Source organism: Apaloderma vittatum, unplaced genomic scaffold, assembly GCF_000703405.1.
Source record: "Apaloderma vittatum isolate BGI_N311 unplaced genomic scaffold, ASM70340v1 scaffold2930, whole genome shotgun sequence".
In the NCBI taxonomy this organism is placed as follows: domain Eukaryota; kingdom Metazoa; phylum Chordata; class Aves; order Trogoniformes; family Trogonidae; genus Apaloderma; species Apaloderma vittatum.
The window spans coordinates 78,131-93,800 of record NW_009694856.1 but is presented as its reverse complement, the minus strand read 5'-3'; the positions used below and the strand labels follow the sequence as shown (position 1 = coordinate 93,800).

Below are 15,670 nucleotides of genomic sequence, written 5' to 3'. Positions count from 1 at the left end.
GGATGGACACTCCCAGGGTTCACTTCTGCCTCAGAGCGCTGCTCACGCCCTCGATCTCGACACAAAGCCACTGCATGGGCAGAGCGCTTCCGAATGCTGCAGCTGGGCGCTGCGTCGGGCTCGGAGCTGGTTACCATTTACGAGAGTGACAGTCACCACAGTGTTCACCCAAGACGTGCTGACCAGTGTCACTGGACGTGGTTCTGGTCATTAGAGTCGTGCAGCATTTGTTTCCTACAGTCACCCAGCGCTCGGTGGGTTCTAACTTAGGAGGTGTAATGTAGAGATGACAAAAGCAGTCGAAGACTTTGCAGAAATGAGGAACAAAGTGCTGCGGTCGTCCCCAGGACTGGAGGTACTCCCTGCCTACTCTGCTGCCCCGAGGACTCTCCCCAACTACACAGACCACGTGCTGGGCTTCACAGATCGATTTTAGAAAAACAACAAATCCTAGGGACCACGGGCCAAACTTCCCCCTCGTTATACCGACACTGCTGTTCCCGGGTCATGCGAGGGCCAAATTTGACACAAGGCCTTGAAGTAAGGACCTGGCCTGCCCCAAATCCTGCTCAGGAGGGGCACTGCGTGAGCCTCTATGCCTGTATATCCAGTCATCCTCCATTCTGCATCCCAGGAGCTAAGGAAACAAATGCAAAAACCCCCTCATTTTGCAAATGACAGGACCGTTATCTTTCACAGTTTGAAATTGTGTGATGCTAGTGTAGACGACTGCATTCTTAGAAGAAATACACTGATGAAAGGGGCTCAATTTACCTGAGCCAGCCTGCAGTCTACACACCTCGTCATCCTTCTGTTCATCACCTTAGCGCAATGGAACAGATGCCACAGCCAGCTGTTCCTTCAAACAGTTGTTCTCTTTTTTTTTTTCCTGAATATTTTTTTTTCAAATCTGAACTATCGCTACACCTTCCACATCCAAACTATGTTGAAGCTTTTATTATTTTACTATGACAAAAAACACGTTTCACACTAAAATAGTCACGCACCCACAGTGCACAAGCTTGCAGATCTAAAGTAGAATAAAAAAAGAAAAGAAAAGGAAAAAAAAAAGGAGAAAAAACCCCGAAGCCCCAACAGAAGGAACACCTCTGTACAATGGGCTGGTCTTCCTCTATATACCTCTGTCTTTCTTCTGCTCACTCTGCATTTCTTTTCACCCCAAAATCTCAGTGTTACTCCATGACTCCCAATGAAAAATGCCATCGATAAGCTCCCACTTCCATCACGACAACAGGTGTCTTAGATCAGCCCCCTCTGACAACTGGTAAAGACACGACACCAAGACAAGTGAAATCACGGGGAGTCTTGGCATTGATTTCCAAGAACATGCTCTCGGTTTCCTGGGTTTGATCCTGCAGAGCACAGACGGATGACTCAACACACACGAGGTGACAGAAGGGACCTCCAACGATCCCCGAGTCCGACTGCTGACAGCGCTGGCTTTGCAGGGGGCTCCTGCATGCTGCCAAGTACCCTTGTGCAAAAAGTCTGCCTGTAAGTCAGGTTTCTGGGGTCAAAGGAAATGGTGTTCATCACACACCAAGGAGGAATCGATTAGTCAAACCAGACCAGCCCAAGCTGTACCATCTCCCTTCTGCTTCTCAAAGCTCGGGGAGGGTTCCACGAAGGAAAGGGGAGAATGTCCTAAAAAAGCAGAGGTGATATTTCTCTTATGCAGTCAGGCCCAGGTCCAGCAAGGGACGTAAACTTGCTAAATTTAAGTGCAGAAGGACTTGCACCAGCAACTCTCCCTGTGCAAGCGAAGCGTGTGTCTGTGTGGATCGCTGGCTACAGACCCTGACTGGTGACAGGTGGTGTGAACAGCCCCCACGCGCCCAAAACAACCCAAGCCAAACCCCAGCATTACTTTTCTTCTTACTCCAGTAAGAAATAATAATAATAATAATCATAATAATAATAATAATAACAACAATAATTAAGAAAAGATAAAGGGGAAACAACTACTGTAAACATCCATGTTTTAAAATGTCTCCCTTTGCAAAGCAAGCATGCCACTAACCTAGCATCTATAGACTGTATTTACTTTTTTTTTTAAAAAAAGGCAGCTATTTTACACATATATTTAAACAAAACAAAAGTTAAAAAAAAATCTGTCAATTGTAAACACTGGAAAGAACAAAAGTTGGCAAAAATTAACAGAAAATTGAAAGAAATGTGGAGTCTGAATACTGCAAATTGAAATACATCCCCCAAGCTGCAATTTTGGCATTCTTCCTAAAGAAATTAATAAAACCCAAATAAACGTCTAACGTGGAGAACAGAATTCAGTCACAAAGAGCTCGAGACACTTTGCATACTGAACAAATACAAGGTGAACAGAAATTATAACTTATTTATGAGGCTTTACATATTTCAAAACTCGACTGAAAAGTATAAAAATAAATTGTGGACTTTGTTCATTAAGTACCAGCTGCACCAAGTAGTACAGTGGCTATATCTGCTATACTAACAAAACGAAAGAACAGGGTCATCTTTTTTTTTTTTTTTCCTTTTTTTTTTTTTCCCTTCCTAGGACTAGTTAATTTTGAGCTTCCCAACCATGTTGCAATGGTATTTGCAATTTTGCTTATTGGAATATACGCAGGGTCAGCTAAGCCCTGATTTGGTTACGGGTTTAACCCTGTTTTAAAAACGTATTACTTTTTAAAAGCAAGTGCACAACAAATAGAACCTTTCTAGAAATCTTAAAAAAAAAAAAAAAAAAAAGAGCAGAAAAAGAGAGATCCCCCCCTCCCCCCATTTATGCATTTTCCGTTTTGTTTGTTTTTTTAAAAAAAGGCAACAGACACTAGAGGAATGAGATGTGTTTTGTGTTTTAAATGCTTGAGTGAAGCTGTTCTGTCATTTGCTTTCGTCCACCGCTGATCATGCTTTGCTCTCGTTTTCATTTGTTTGTGTGGCTTCATTGGGGACCGTCTTGACTTCTGCTGGAGGTGTCTTAGTTTCCGTTGCTTGCACTTCAGATTTGTCTTCTACCGGTATTTTCCTGAAGAAGAATCATCAGAAGGGCACAGTTTAGAGGCAGAAAATACAGCCTGTCTCCTGCACAACTAGCGGTAAGGAAATAACGTGTTTGTGGAAACAAGCAAACATATTGCCTTGCGAGAGCAAAAGGAGCATTTCCAGATGCAGAAGTAAGTAAAATCAAACTCACCCCCCACCCCAGCTGCATTGAGCTCTAGGAACTCTTTTTTGATCTGCCTCTCGCCCTGAGGTAAGACACTAAGTAGGACGAAGTCTCAGGCTGCAGCAGAGGCACAAAGCGTGTTGAGATGTGCAAAAAGGGCCAAAAGGGGAAATTCACACAGTTGCAAAGGAATTTGATTTTACCATCGCTCATTTATGTCACCCAAATGTCCTACGAAAAAAACCTGCCCTTTTAGCAGACCATCTTCTCCCTACAGGAAATCAGTCCCGGAATTTCCCAGCGTGTCGCAGGAAGGGAAACACAGAAGTGAATTTTGTCAACCACATTTTCACAAGTGCAAGGGAGGTCAACATCACAGGCGAAAGCTCAGGTTCATCAGCCTGACGAATCAGAGAAACCTGTTTGTTCAATGCTCTCTTCATAGGCATGAGAAGTGCCACACAAAGCATTCCTGGTGGCCTCCCTGAACAAGTGCCCATTCCAGCCCCCTAGCCACAAAGTTAGTCTGAGGTGACCGCCACCTCCAGTCACACTGACGAGCTGGCGAGACAAATCTAAGCCAATGGCTGCAATACTGATTTGTGCCAAGGGAAGGGGATGAGCAGCCCAGGTAGAAGAAGGCGGCTGGCAGAAAGAACAGAGCTCTGCCTTCCTCCGTACCAAGAACTGCTTTACACGGCAGGGACCAAGTTGCACTGATTCAGCTGAAACGGTTGCTTGCTCTGGGCAAACCACTTCCTGCCTCCTTGGTAGGTGCTGACCTGCTGGTCAGTACCAGATCACACTTCTCTCGCCTGCCTGCATCTCTGCAGCGCCCTGCAGGACAGGGCAGTGGCTTTCAGTGCAGCGAACTGAAGTGCACGTGGATTTCTCTGGTCAGGAGTGGCTCAGCTGCACCTGTTGAGGCCACCTGGTTCCCTCCTGCTGTGCCACCCAGGCTTCGTGGAAGCGTCAGACGCTCCTCGGAGCCGTTCGAGGCCCAAGGCAGTGCTGCGGAACAGCCATATGGCAGGAAAGTCTCCTGACTTACAGCAGGGAGGTTGGGACACCAGAGCCCCAAGATGCAAGGGCACCTACACAATACAGTAAAACTGCCTGAATTTTCACTCACATCTGGAAAAGAGCCTGTTCTTGGCCCTACAGTGCCTCGCTGACTGCTCTCCTGCGAGTGCCAGTGTACCCTGCAATCACAGCGGCAAAGCTGATGATCAAGGCCAACGGTTTATTTTGGATTAAATACAAAGCTGCCAGAATGAGGCAGTTTTTGCTGGAAATGTAAGGCTGGAAGAAGTTCCAACCAAAGACCTGACTCAGGGTATGTCTTCACTGTCACTGCTAGCAGAGCCTACTTGTATCGGTGTGAGCTGTAAAGCCTCACTCTGGAACAGCTCATCAGGCTCCTGACAGCAATCCAGCTGTCAGTGCACAGCCTACCGGCCTCAATACACTTCCCTTTGCAAAAGCGAAAGATGCAGCACGAACTCAGGTCTGTTGGTTTGGAGAGCAGCTCCCACAACAAACGTGAGCTGCCTGTTCAGGACTCCTCCCTGTGGTAAGACACAGACCCTGCTCAGGCAAGAAGGACAAGAAACTTGTATTTCATCCTGCCTCTATCAACACGTGGTGTCCAAACAGGAAGCCAGGAGGTACTGTAGCTACTTGTCCCCTCAAGGGTGGCTTATCCATTTTTAAACAGCACTTTCCACACTTCTGTGCTCATGGCTCTGTCAGCAACTGCCATCCAAACCAATGCAGCCAGAATGCTCCTGTCCAGCATCTGCACAACAGCTATAGGGACCCTCCTCCCAGTTACCCAGGAGAGGACTTTGTGCTCTTTTTGCTCTCCAGTTACGGCGTCAACTGCCAAACACAAGGCGCAGCCTCATCTCAGCTGAGGAAAGTGGATCCTGTCCAGATGGCACAGGGCTTCAGAGGACTCCTAGGGCTGTCCTGTCGAGAGGCACACTGATACTCTTTGAAGAGATCAGCTGGGAAAGGAGGAGCCCCAGGACAGCAGATGGAGACTCATTTCTCGTACACCGTGACAACACACTGCCAAGTTGTCCGGATCCAGCTGTGCTGTGGCTGCTCCCCATCTCTCACAGAGGATCACAATGCCTTAGATTTCTGCCAGTTTAGGGACGTACCCAGAGGTACCCTGCTTTTACAGGTTCACATGGCACTAGCTTCTGCCCAACCTTATACTGAAATAAGTTCTGAAGGGCTCCACTGATAGGTTAGCAAAGTGAATTTGGGTGGCTGTGCTCACTGAACTGGAGGAACTCAGCACCTCTGAGGACAGCACTTCCTTTGCACCAAACTGTTTCTAATCTCTTTTGTAAAGAAATAAGCTACGACAGATAAAGCTGCGTAGAAGTCATAGTGAAGAACGCATTTATAAATTCCTTGGTTTGTCTTTTTCTCTGCTTCCCTGGCACAGCCTATTCCTGTTTTCTGACCTTTAAAGCCAAGCCCTGTGTAGCTGGTTCACAGGTGAGTTAGTTTGCTAAGGAAACAATCAGATTAGTTAGGAGAACACCCCACAAGAACACAGCACAAGCACCAGCGCACAAGAGACACAGCACACAACCCACGGAAGATTAAAGGCAGCCATACTCGGTCTTTGCAGGTGCAGCAGGTACAGAGCTGTCTGCAGTGGAAGAAGCAAGCTCACGAGCTTGCCCGCTAGTCACACTGGCAGGAGTGGCAGTGCCAAGAGCTGCAAAAACATCCTTTGCAAGATCAATGTCTGGTGTCTTGAAGGTCCCTTCGTCCATTTTAAAGTCCTCATTCTGGGAGGGGTTTGGGGTGCTGCCTGAAGCAGCCTCGCTCTTCAGATTGCTTGGGTTCTTGGCTGTCTCTGTTGGGCTCTTCACCGCACTGGTCTGCACAGCTTCCTTTTCAGGGCTCTTGGTGCTTGAGATCTCCTGCTTGGGCTCTGAAGGAGCTGGAGGGCTAGTGAGGTTTGCGGGGCTTGGGGCAGCTGGCTTGTTGCCAGCTGTCACTTTGGAGGTCTCGGCCACGTTAGCAATAGTGCTGGGGCTGAGCACTGCACCTTGGTTGGACAGGACACTTGAAGACAAATTATTAGTAACTGGAGTAGAGCTTGGGGTATCGCTGAGATCAACGAGGGGGGCCACTTTAGGGGGGGAGGAGGGTGGTGAAGAGACTGAGGCGGCTGCCGCTTTGGCTGGAGTAGCCTGGCCGGGCGACATGGAGTTTGAGTCAGGAACGGCCGTGGCTGGCAGGGCAGCGCTGGAGGTCAGCGTAGTGGTCTCGCTGGTGGGGCTGTTCTGAGCAGTGGCAAAGGTTTCAGTGATAGTGTCAGAGTTAGTGGTGCCCGTAGTTACAGAAGGCAGCACGTCCTCAACAGTAGCTGCAGTATCAGCAGGGTGCCTGTGAAGAGGACAGGAGTAGAAGAGAAATAGAGACAATGAAGCCCGTAAATGACAGGAGGGGAAAGGGGAGCAGAACGTAAGAGTGAGAAGGCAAGCGGGTGGTGCAGCAGCAGCATGGCATGTGGTTACAACACACACAGAACATGGAGAGGTACTCAGTGGTTCAGAAACCTTTCAGAAGTCAAAAGTGCTCTGAGTAGCAAGGGATGGCTGGAATGACTGAAAAGTAACTAGGAAGGGAAAAAGAGCAAAGAGGGTGTGACCTTCTTGTTCACAGAGATTTTTGGCTCCTGTCTTAGCCAAGCCTAACCCTGTCAACTTGGAGAGACCTTCCTCTTTTAGCCTAACTTTCGTCTTGGCCTCTTCCACCTAACCGTGCAAGGAAGCTTTCTACCAATTCCCTGCGCCTGCAGCCATGTGCCATCTGTCACCGTGCAACAGCGTCCCATATGTGATCCCCGAATCCAGTTCCTCATCTCAGCCCTGTCCTTTTGCCCGCAAGTCTAAGACCTTTGTCAAGCCACAGAGAATACAATTCCTTTTCTCGCACACACATGTAATGCATATATCTATCTCCATACACAGTCATATATGCAGCTTTGTGGTGATGTTTTCTGCCCTTTTGACCAGATCCCAGGAATGAGGTTTGCTTTAGGACAATGTCTGACAGCAGAACTACACTTTAGCAGCCATGATGTAGCACTGGCTGCCTGAACAAGTACACAGATGTGAGGGTGGAAATCCAAATGGCTTATTCCATGAGAAGCCGGTGTGCCTGAGAACACCACCTCAAGCTTCTCAACAGTGAAAAAACCTTCACAGAGGAGAATAACCGAGTTAAAACTCTGGCAAGACTAGACACAGAATTCAGTACAACGTAAGTCCCAGCTGCTCCTCACTGCTGCACATCTGCATGTCAGTGCTGCTTGCAGACACAGCCTCCTTTCTCCTCTCACCTCACGGAGACTTCCAGCAGAGCCATTTCACCCAGTGGCCCCACTGCGAACCTAATCACAGGAGGTGAGCAGTATGCAGGGGGAAGAGCCTGACCGCCTCACCACTGTGATGAGTCTGCTGACAGGAGGGAACCCGACTCATGCCATCAACCGCAAACCTGACCCAACTATTAGCAAGCATTTCAGCAGCTTCCTGAAGCGAATTCCACCCATTATGACCACTCCAGAAGCTATGGAGAAATACTCAAGAGGACACCAGAACTGCAACGATCTAGGAAAGAGCTTAATGCACACAGCCAGCAATGCTTAAACACTGCCAATCCCAGCTACCATGGATTCACAGACTCGGGCCCTGTACAAGTTCTCAGATATAAACAAAGCTCGTAGTCACCATGCCTCCCTCAGCATCCAGAGCACAGCTACTTGGCTGCCATCGGTAGAGTGGACTCACCACGGGGTGTTCAAGCACTCATCCAGCATTGCTAGGGCACAGCTAAAGCAGGAATCAGTGCTAGCTGGGGCTGCTTTTGCTCTGGAGCCTTCGCAGTGAACGCAGACCTGTGCCTGGTCTACACACTGGACAGGACTGGCAGAGACAGGTCTTTCAAGAAACACTGCTTTACTCCCCGTTCCCTTCCAGTGCTGGAAACAGCTGAACCTTGAGGCAAAGCGGAGGCATCTCCTCACTGGTATGTCAGAAGTGGAATGTGGAGATTTTGCCTTTCTTCCCATCTTCCCTGCCCTATGTCACAGGCATGAGAGATCATGGATTAAGGCAACTGAGGGCGAAGCATTGCCCCTGTGCTAAGATTGACTAATGCCAACATACTCTGGCTCCGTCAGCGGGGTGGTCTCGTTGGGCTCTGTGTGTTTTCCCCCATCATGGTTGGGGGTTCGTTCCTCTTCGGTCCGCACCTCCACAATAGGCTCCTTGGACTCATCTTTCCTGTAATGAAGGAATCGCATGGAGATTAGTTCCCATTCACACTAGGTATCCTCCTGCAAAGACATGCTGCAAACAGTGACAGTGAGCGACAGAAAAAGTGTGGCTTAAGTGGCTGATTACTTCTTTTTGTCCCTTCTCCTTCCAGCACAGAAGACCATCATGGTGCCCAGCATTTGGGCCAGCCACTTGATGGCTCCGAGCAGGAATAGGACAAAACCAGAGAAATGGCTAAAGAAATCCCTTCCTGGGAATACAAAGCAGAACCAGCGTGGCCCCAGATCTTTTCAGTCCTCTCCCGTCTGAGTTTAGGGACTCGGAACTCCCTAAACCAGTTTCTCTTTCAGAGTTGCTGAGGGGACACACTGATCAACAGAAGGAGCAATGTAAGCGATGGCAGTACTCACGAGAAGGCGGCTTTGCCCTCCTCCATGTCCTTGCCCTTGGCTCCTGGGCCGGATTTGCCGCACAAGTTGACAGCAATGCACATCAGCAGGCCACACTTGTTCAGGAAGTAGCAGGTGACATCCACAGCCACCAGCAGCAGCACAAAGATAACAATGAGAATGCCTATGATGGCAGCAGTCCCAAGGCCTGATGTAGGGCTAGTGCTGGCTTTAGAGACCAAAAAGAGAAGAAAAGAAGGCATTGTATTTAGAAGGGGAGTTGTGGCTAGTTACGGCTCCAGTTTGGCTATGCTTAGGTGGCAAGCAGGAGAAACTTAAAAAGTACACCCTTTCTCTAGCAGCCTCGTGTCATAACTAGTACTTCATCCTACAGACATGCAGAACAATCTACCTCAAGAGACAGAATCACTTGCACCTAATGAGGTTTCCCCCATCTCTACTGGGCAAAGGCCTAGAAAGCAGACTACAGAAACCTCTCCTGTTGCAGCGTATACCCAGCTGGGATTCTGAAAGGCTCCCATTTCCCTCCACCACTTCCTCAAGACGAAGGCCCTATCTAGGGTCCAGAGCCACTAGGGCGCTGCCAGCCTGGCACAAGGACAAGTGCAACTGAAGCCTACACTCCGCAGCGTGACTGGCTTTGGTGGGACACGGAATACCCAAGTGACACCTGTGGGGCCTCAGCACTGATTAGTCCCTTACGTACTGGAAACAAAAGGAGGTGTTAAAACGCTTCCTTTGCTCAGCCAAGGCCCAGCTATCCAGAACTGGAAAGTGGTAAGCTTTTGACATCTTACCCAGAGATAGCTGAGGTCACCAGTGAACGCTCTAGGAGTGTTCTGATTTAGGTACAGACAACAATCTCAGCAGCCTTCTGAGGAAGCACATGGTAAAGATAAGCAGGCTGTCACTCTCTTGACACCGTCCTGGTCACAGCAGCTGCCCACTCCACCACACCCAATCTCCACTACATTTCCCCAGCTATAGAATAGAAAAAAATACCTTGCCTTTTCCAGTAGACAAAAGGACAGCAGGTGAGAGGTGGTGATGGAGGCCTAGAAAACACATGGGGTTGTCCATAGAGCACTAACTTCGGGGAAGTGCCTTTAACTTTCTACCTGTCTGTAAAACGCTGAGGACTTTCTTAGAAACAGGGCACGGATAAACACATCAGTTGATCCTGGCAGAGCCATTCATCACCACAAAACCAACAGGCACAGCCCTGAACATTGCCAGCTGCAGCTTCCCAGTCTCTGACTATGATATCCTGAACACAAACTACTTTTTGTCCCCCTGCTTTATCTAAAATAATTCTTCCCAAGCTGCTGCTCTGCAAGCAGAGCATTTGGCTGCTGGTTCATACAGTTCAGCACCTATTAGGACATACCATGACATGAACTGATTTCCAGATCTTTCAGACATTAGCAATAAGGAATAATAATATAAGGATCCTTAAAGACCCCACGAACTTGAAGGCTGTTGGTGATGCAAATTTTTTTCTGTATATATTTTGTAAAGGAATTTTGCTATTGCTGTAAAATGCAGGAAGCATCTAGTATGTTGCTCGGTGTCACTGACTGGCACATTCGATGACATCGATCTACAAATACATTAAGAACTACTCACTGCATCCTATAGCTTGTTTTTAATCAAACTAATATTTAGACACTTACTATCCCTAGGGAGTTTGCTGGGACCTAGAACAATCCAGCGTACGAACAAAGTGTATAAACAGGCTGCTGAGGAGCAGCTGCTAACGCTGTGTGTACGAGAGCACGTGTGTATCACCAGCGAGTGCTACCGTTTCAGTAGATGGTCGACACTTCTGACCTGATCCAGAACACACTCAACCTGATGAGTTTCCCATTAATTCCCTTTTGCTGTTCTCAGGATTAAGAGGAATCATAGTTCCATGGGTTAAAATAGAAAACACAAAGTGTTAAAAATAAATAAATAAAAAAAATCTCGAGTCCTTAATGCTAAAGAAGTGAAAAATTTATTAATTCATTACTAATTATTTTTTCAATGGAAAATGAGCTTCCTACAAGACTGACTTTTCTAGTCACCCTTATTTTACAGTGTACAATAAAATTACCCATCAATTTTCCTTTCTGCAACTCCATACAGACACCTGCCCTGTTAGAGAGAGAAGAATCACTCAGATGTGACCTCCTAGTGGGGTCTCAACTAGAGCATGCAGAGCATGTTCAGGCACAGACATAGACAAAAAATGGATGGAGAGAAGCAAATATGATTTCAAGCATTTGAAAGGTCCTACAATATTTGGCAGAAGAGAGAACATCAAAACAAATAAAAAAATCATTTCATGCATCAGAAGGAAAAAAAAAAAGGGAAACCCAGGAGAAAAGCTATTTGTTCTCAGTGGATGCTAAGAGCTTTAATTTGCAAACACTTAAAAGTATCCTTCAAACAAGGGGTGCCGCATTTTACAGACTTCATTCTCTCAGGCACTCTGCAGAATTTACAGTGGAGAGAAGCAACATGCAAGCAACTCTCTCTTCCAAGTGACAACAGCTTCTGTTTCCACACAGATTGAGGCTCGACAATTCATGCTTGCTTTCAACTTGGCTACTAGATAGCAGAAACACAGCAGTATGTGGAGCATTCCTTGCAAGACAAGAGGACAATGGATATTTCCCAAAGCTGCAGTTGAGCTCCTTTTTTATTGTCACCAACTCTGTGTGGCTTCGGTGGTCTGCTCCTGGTTTCAAGCTGTGCTATTTTCCTGTGACTGACTCCCTTTCCAAGGACAAAAGGGGAATATGAGCATATAAAAAATGAAAAAAAAAACTGTAAGCAAAGAGCGAGTCACATAAAGATCCTCTTTTCAGGAGTAACCCAAACTGTAAATCTGAACAGCTGATCCACAGCTGCCCTCCTACACTGCTGCAGTGCTCACACCTCAGCGCCACCGGCTGCTTGTTCCACTGAGCTTCAAGACTCAGAAGGGCTTCAAAAACTTCTTTTTATCTAGCAGAAACTAGGAGGTGTGAGCAACTGATGCTGGTGAAGCGACAGGTTATCCGACAAGGCCTTCCTGTAAAACGAAGGCAGCCAAAGTAGTGCTGTGACAAACAGCTTTAAAGATACGTAGAGACTTAACAACTAACTGGGGGCACAGCTGCGATAATCCCACATGCTACAAGAGATCCTGGAAGGCTCTGCAGTTCATCACACACACACACACACAAACGTCTTGCCTAAGGGCTGAGCTTCCAGCCTTCCTTGTACGACCTGTTCACCTGGAATACGTGCCTGCAAGGTTGCGTGCAAGCACGCACTGAAAATCTGAGTATCTGAACTCCTCCTGGTTCCAGATCTGAAACCCTTCTCTGAGCACAGAGAAGAGAGCTGGTTCTTCTGCAAACTGTGGTTGGTTTTTTTTTATTATTATTATTTTCTTAATTTAGCCCAAGAATAAGGCGTGGAACCTTGTCCAGCGCTGACTGTCAAACCTCAAGAATCCAATGTATATGCAGTGTCTGACGCATTACAAATCCACATAAACTGGCAGTAAAAAAATCAGTTATGCTCCTTATTTTTATGAACACAGGGACAGAAGCTCTTTTTGTTTATATTCCATGTTGCCTTGATTCCTGTCTGCTGTTGAGCATGGAATTCTTTTCAAGTAACTTCAGCCATGTAAACGATCCCTCATCTACCTGTCTGGGCTTTGTCCAGTCACCGCAGAGGAGGTCCCTCAGAGCGTAAAGCAGCCCCTCTGTATTAAGGCACCTCTCCTTAAACAGAAGAACAGCCTCCAGAGATGCTGTTCTCTCTCCACACAACACTACGTAAAGTTATAGTTTAGGCAAGATAATTTTAATAACCTATGAGTTGGATGAGATACACTGCGGCCTCAGCTAGTAACCTCTGTCTGCGGATAAAGGAAAATCCACAGTGTGAGTGGGATCAGATCTACAGATGAACTTAATAAATTCAGCGATAGCAGATTTTAGTATTATCATTATTCTTGCTGCACTTCACTAAGGTGTAAACTCAAAAGATCTAACAGATCTTTAATGCAGAGTTAGACAAGACTGATGACTGTTCTTTTTGTGGGTTTTTTTTGGGGGAGGTGTTTGTTTGGGGTTTTTTTTGTTTGTTTCTCCCTATTAGAATTTTGTTAGAAAGATTAATCCCATTCCAGACAACCAATAGTATTTGAGACACTCATATAGATAGGTCTAAATTGTTGACAAAGTTGTTGTCCTTGGCAACCTCAGGCCAACTCACAGAGAAAGACAGACCTAGAGGGAGAGACACCCCCATATTTAGAAGCGCATCGGAGCCATATGGATTTCCCATCACAAAGACAATTCATGAGGGGGACAGTCCATGGGTTATTTCAGATTTTTTTTTGAGTAAGAACAACAGAAAAGAAAAAGAAGTTAACTGAAAATTGTTCAAAGAAATACAATACACAGAACTCGGTAACAAAGATGGATTATATCGCACCGATGTACATCATTAATCTGGTCTGGTAGCGTCACACTCACAGTTACGCACAAATATATTTTTAAGGATCAGTAATAATAATTTAGCTGACCAGCTAACTTGACCCAAGCTAACCTTTTCTGTTAAAATTGCAAGAAAAAGGATCTCTGTATGAGGTCAGTAGAGTAGCGGAACACTAGTAAATATTGGACAAGCATCCATTACAAATTCGTATGCTCACGGGCTGTGTTATGTCCCAGAGCCACTACGGGCCATGGGACACCTGACTGCACATAAACAGCCAGTGAGGAAGTCTTGAGCATTCAACCACGTGAAGAAGAAAGAAATCTCATCGCTGTCATTCCCACAAGGTGTTTGTATTCAGACCACCAATTCAGGAAGAACTAACAGCCACAAATCTGAAGCCACATGCAGAAGCCCATGGAGATATTTGGGCAACCAGTAGGATCATCTCTGACAAATCTTCTCTCTCTTTTTCTAGTCTGTGGATGAGGCTTTAGAAACCTTTTGCACAATACAGTGGTGATCACATGTGCAGAGAAAGCAGTAAAAAGCCGTATCTTAAGAGGCTTTCGGTATTGTACCTTCCTTTGATGAAAACCAGCAAGCAAACGACAATAAAAATCTTTCTTTACATCCATTACAAAGGGCAACTTCATCAGAAGTAACAAAAAAAATGATAAAGAGAAAAAACTGGCTTAATCCTTTTTTCCTTGTTACAAAATACTGACTTTCAGATTTAACTTTTTCCCTCAATGTTTTGTGTTTCGGTTTTTCTTTGTGGGGTTTTTTGTTTGTTTGTTTGTTTTGTTTTCCCCCTGAACTGTCACGATTCTCTGAAGCAAATTTATCTGCTCTCACACCTGGGTGGCACCCAGGCCTTTTCAAGCAAATATTGCTTTTATTTTAAGTTTCTAACAGAGTAAAAGCAGAGTCACTGCAGAAAGAAGCAATGAAACAAAGGAGGACGACGTTGATGGACTTCCCAAGGTCGCTGCAGGTGCCAGACAATGGTTCCCAGGAGGGGAAAATATGGTTGTTTAAAAACAAATTTGGTGCATGTGGCAAGCGTGGATGTTTCCCCGTGAGATCCAAGGTGACATGTATGACGACAGACATAGGAAAGGAGTAAGGGGAAGAAGGGAGAGGGGAGGGAAGAAAGGAGGAGGAAGAAAAAGAAAGAAAGAGAGAAAGAGAGAAAAATAGATAAAAAAAATTAGGTCATAAATATAGAAAACATAAGAATCAAAAGGTTTATTTAATTTCGTAAATTAAAATGGCTACAGGTTAAAGAAGAGCATTAGCACATTCACACCAACAAAAGGGCCAGTTCAGAAGCTCAGCAAGGTCCAAAGCTGCAGAGCAGGGTCCAAGTCAGGGTTTATGGGGTTTGCAAGCAAATGAGATTAAAAATGATGGCACAGAAGGCTCAGTGAGAAACACACGAAAATGATTATCTGGTATTTGAAAGGACAACACTGCCTTTTACGCACTAAAAATGAAGAAAAGCTTTTGTGGAGCAGACAATCCACCTGTCCTTCCAAGCCCTTCCCCCAAAGCCTCTTGTATCAAGGACCTGGATATTAGATTCGGGTGACTAAAACCCTGGAGAAGCAAGAAGATCTCAACCACACAAGACTGACTTTTCCATTTAGCCCTCCAGCTGCTTATGAACTACGCTAATGTAATTATTATTATTAGCAAAAATAATACCCTTATCTTTCCAACCACTTTCAGCACACTGCACAGATGATGGTAAAAAAGGACTCTATGTAATAAATATAAATTTTATCTGCAGGAAACTCCTAGCGATTACTGTCAAGCAGCGCAATGCTACATTAGAGGCATTGGCTCTGACTTCTACGTAGTATATTTTGAAATCAAAATGTAAAAGCTAAACTCCATGAAAATGACAAGGTCCTCTGCAAAATGAAAAACAAACCTAGAAAAAAACAGAGTCACAAATCCAGCAGAGTCAGCAGCAATCATTTTGCTGCGCAGTGCTCTACTTGCCCCTGAACGAGAGCACATTCTTTCTGAGAACCAATCACATCTGCTGGGACAATCCTGGAGCAAATCTGCACTCCAAAACGACTGCTTTTCAAAATGCTTCTGACATTTCCAAGTCCAAGTTTTCCTCCTAGGCTTCACACCAGGCTAAGTCAGGAATAACATCAAGACCACCAAAGAAGTTACACCCGTGATAACAAATCTTAGAGAGTTCCTGCCCATGTCACTGTCGGATTTAAAGGGCTCCGTGGCACCTGGACTTGTTCCTCCTCCCATTGCCATGGACT

General features: G+C 45.9%; 1 protein-coding gene across 1 annotated transcript in view; it reads right to left on the bottom strand.

Moving 5' to 3' along the window:
- Nucleotides 1-2,864: 2,864 nt before the first annotated feature.
- Nucleotides 2,865-15,670, bottom strand: part of NCAM1 (neural cell adhesion molecule 1) — a 49,465-nt gene continuing 36,659 nt past the window's right edge. The window contains exons 16-19 of the mRNA XM_009868966.1: nucleotides 8,895-9,102; nucleotides 8,374-8,490; nucleotides 5,807-6,586; nucleotides 2,865-3,028 (exon numbers count right to left, since the gene is read on the bottom strand). Of these exons, the coding sequence (XP_009867268.1) occupies nucleotides 2,908-3,028; nucleotides 5,807-6,586; nucleotides 8,374-8,490; nucleotides 8,895-9,102 (1,226 nt within the window). The 3' untranslated portion in view covers nucleotides 2,865-2,907. The remainder of the gene's footprint in view (nucleotides 3,029-5,806; nucleotides 6,587-8,373; nucleotides 8,491-8,894; nucleotides 9,103-15,670) is intronic.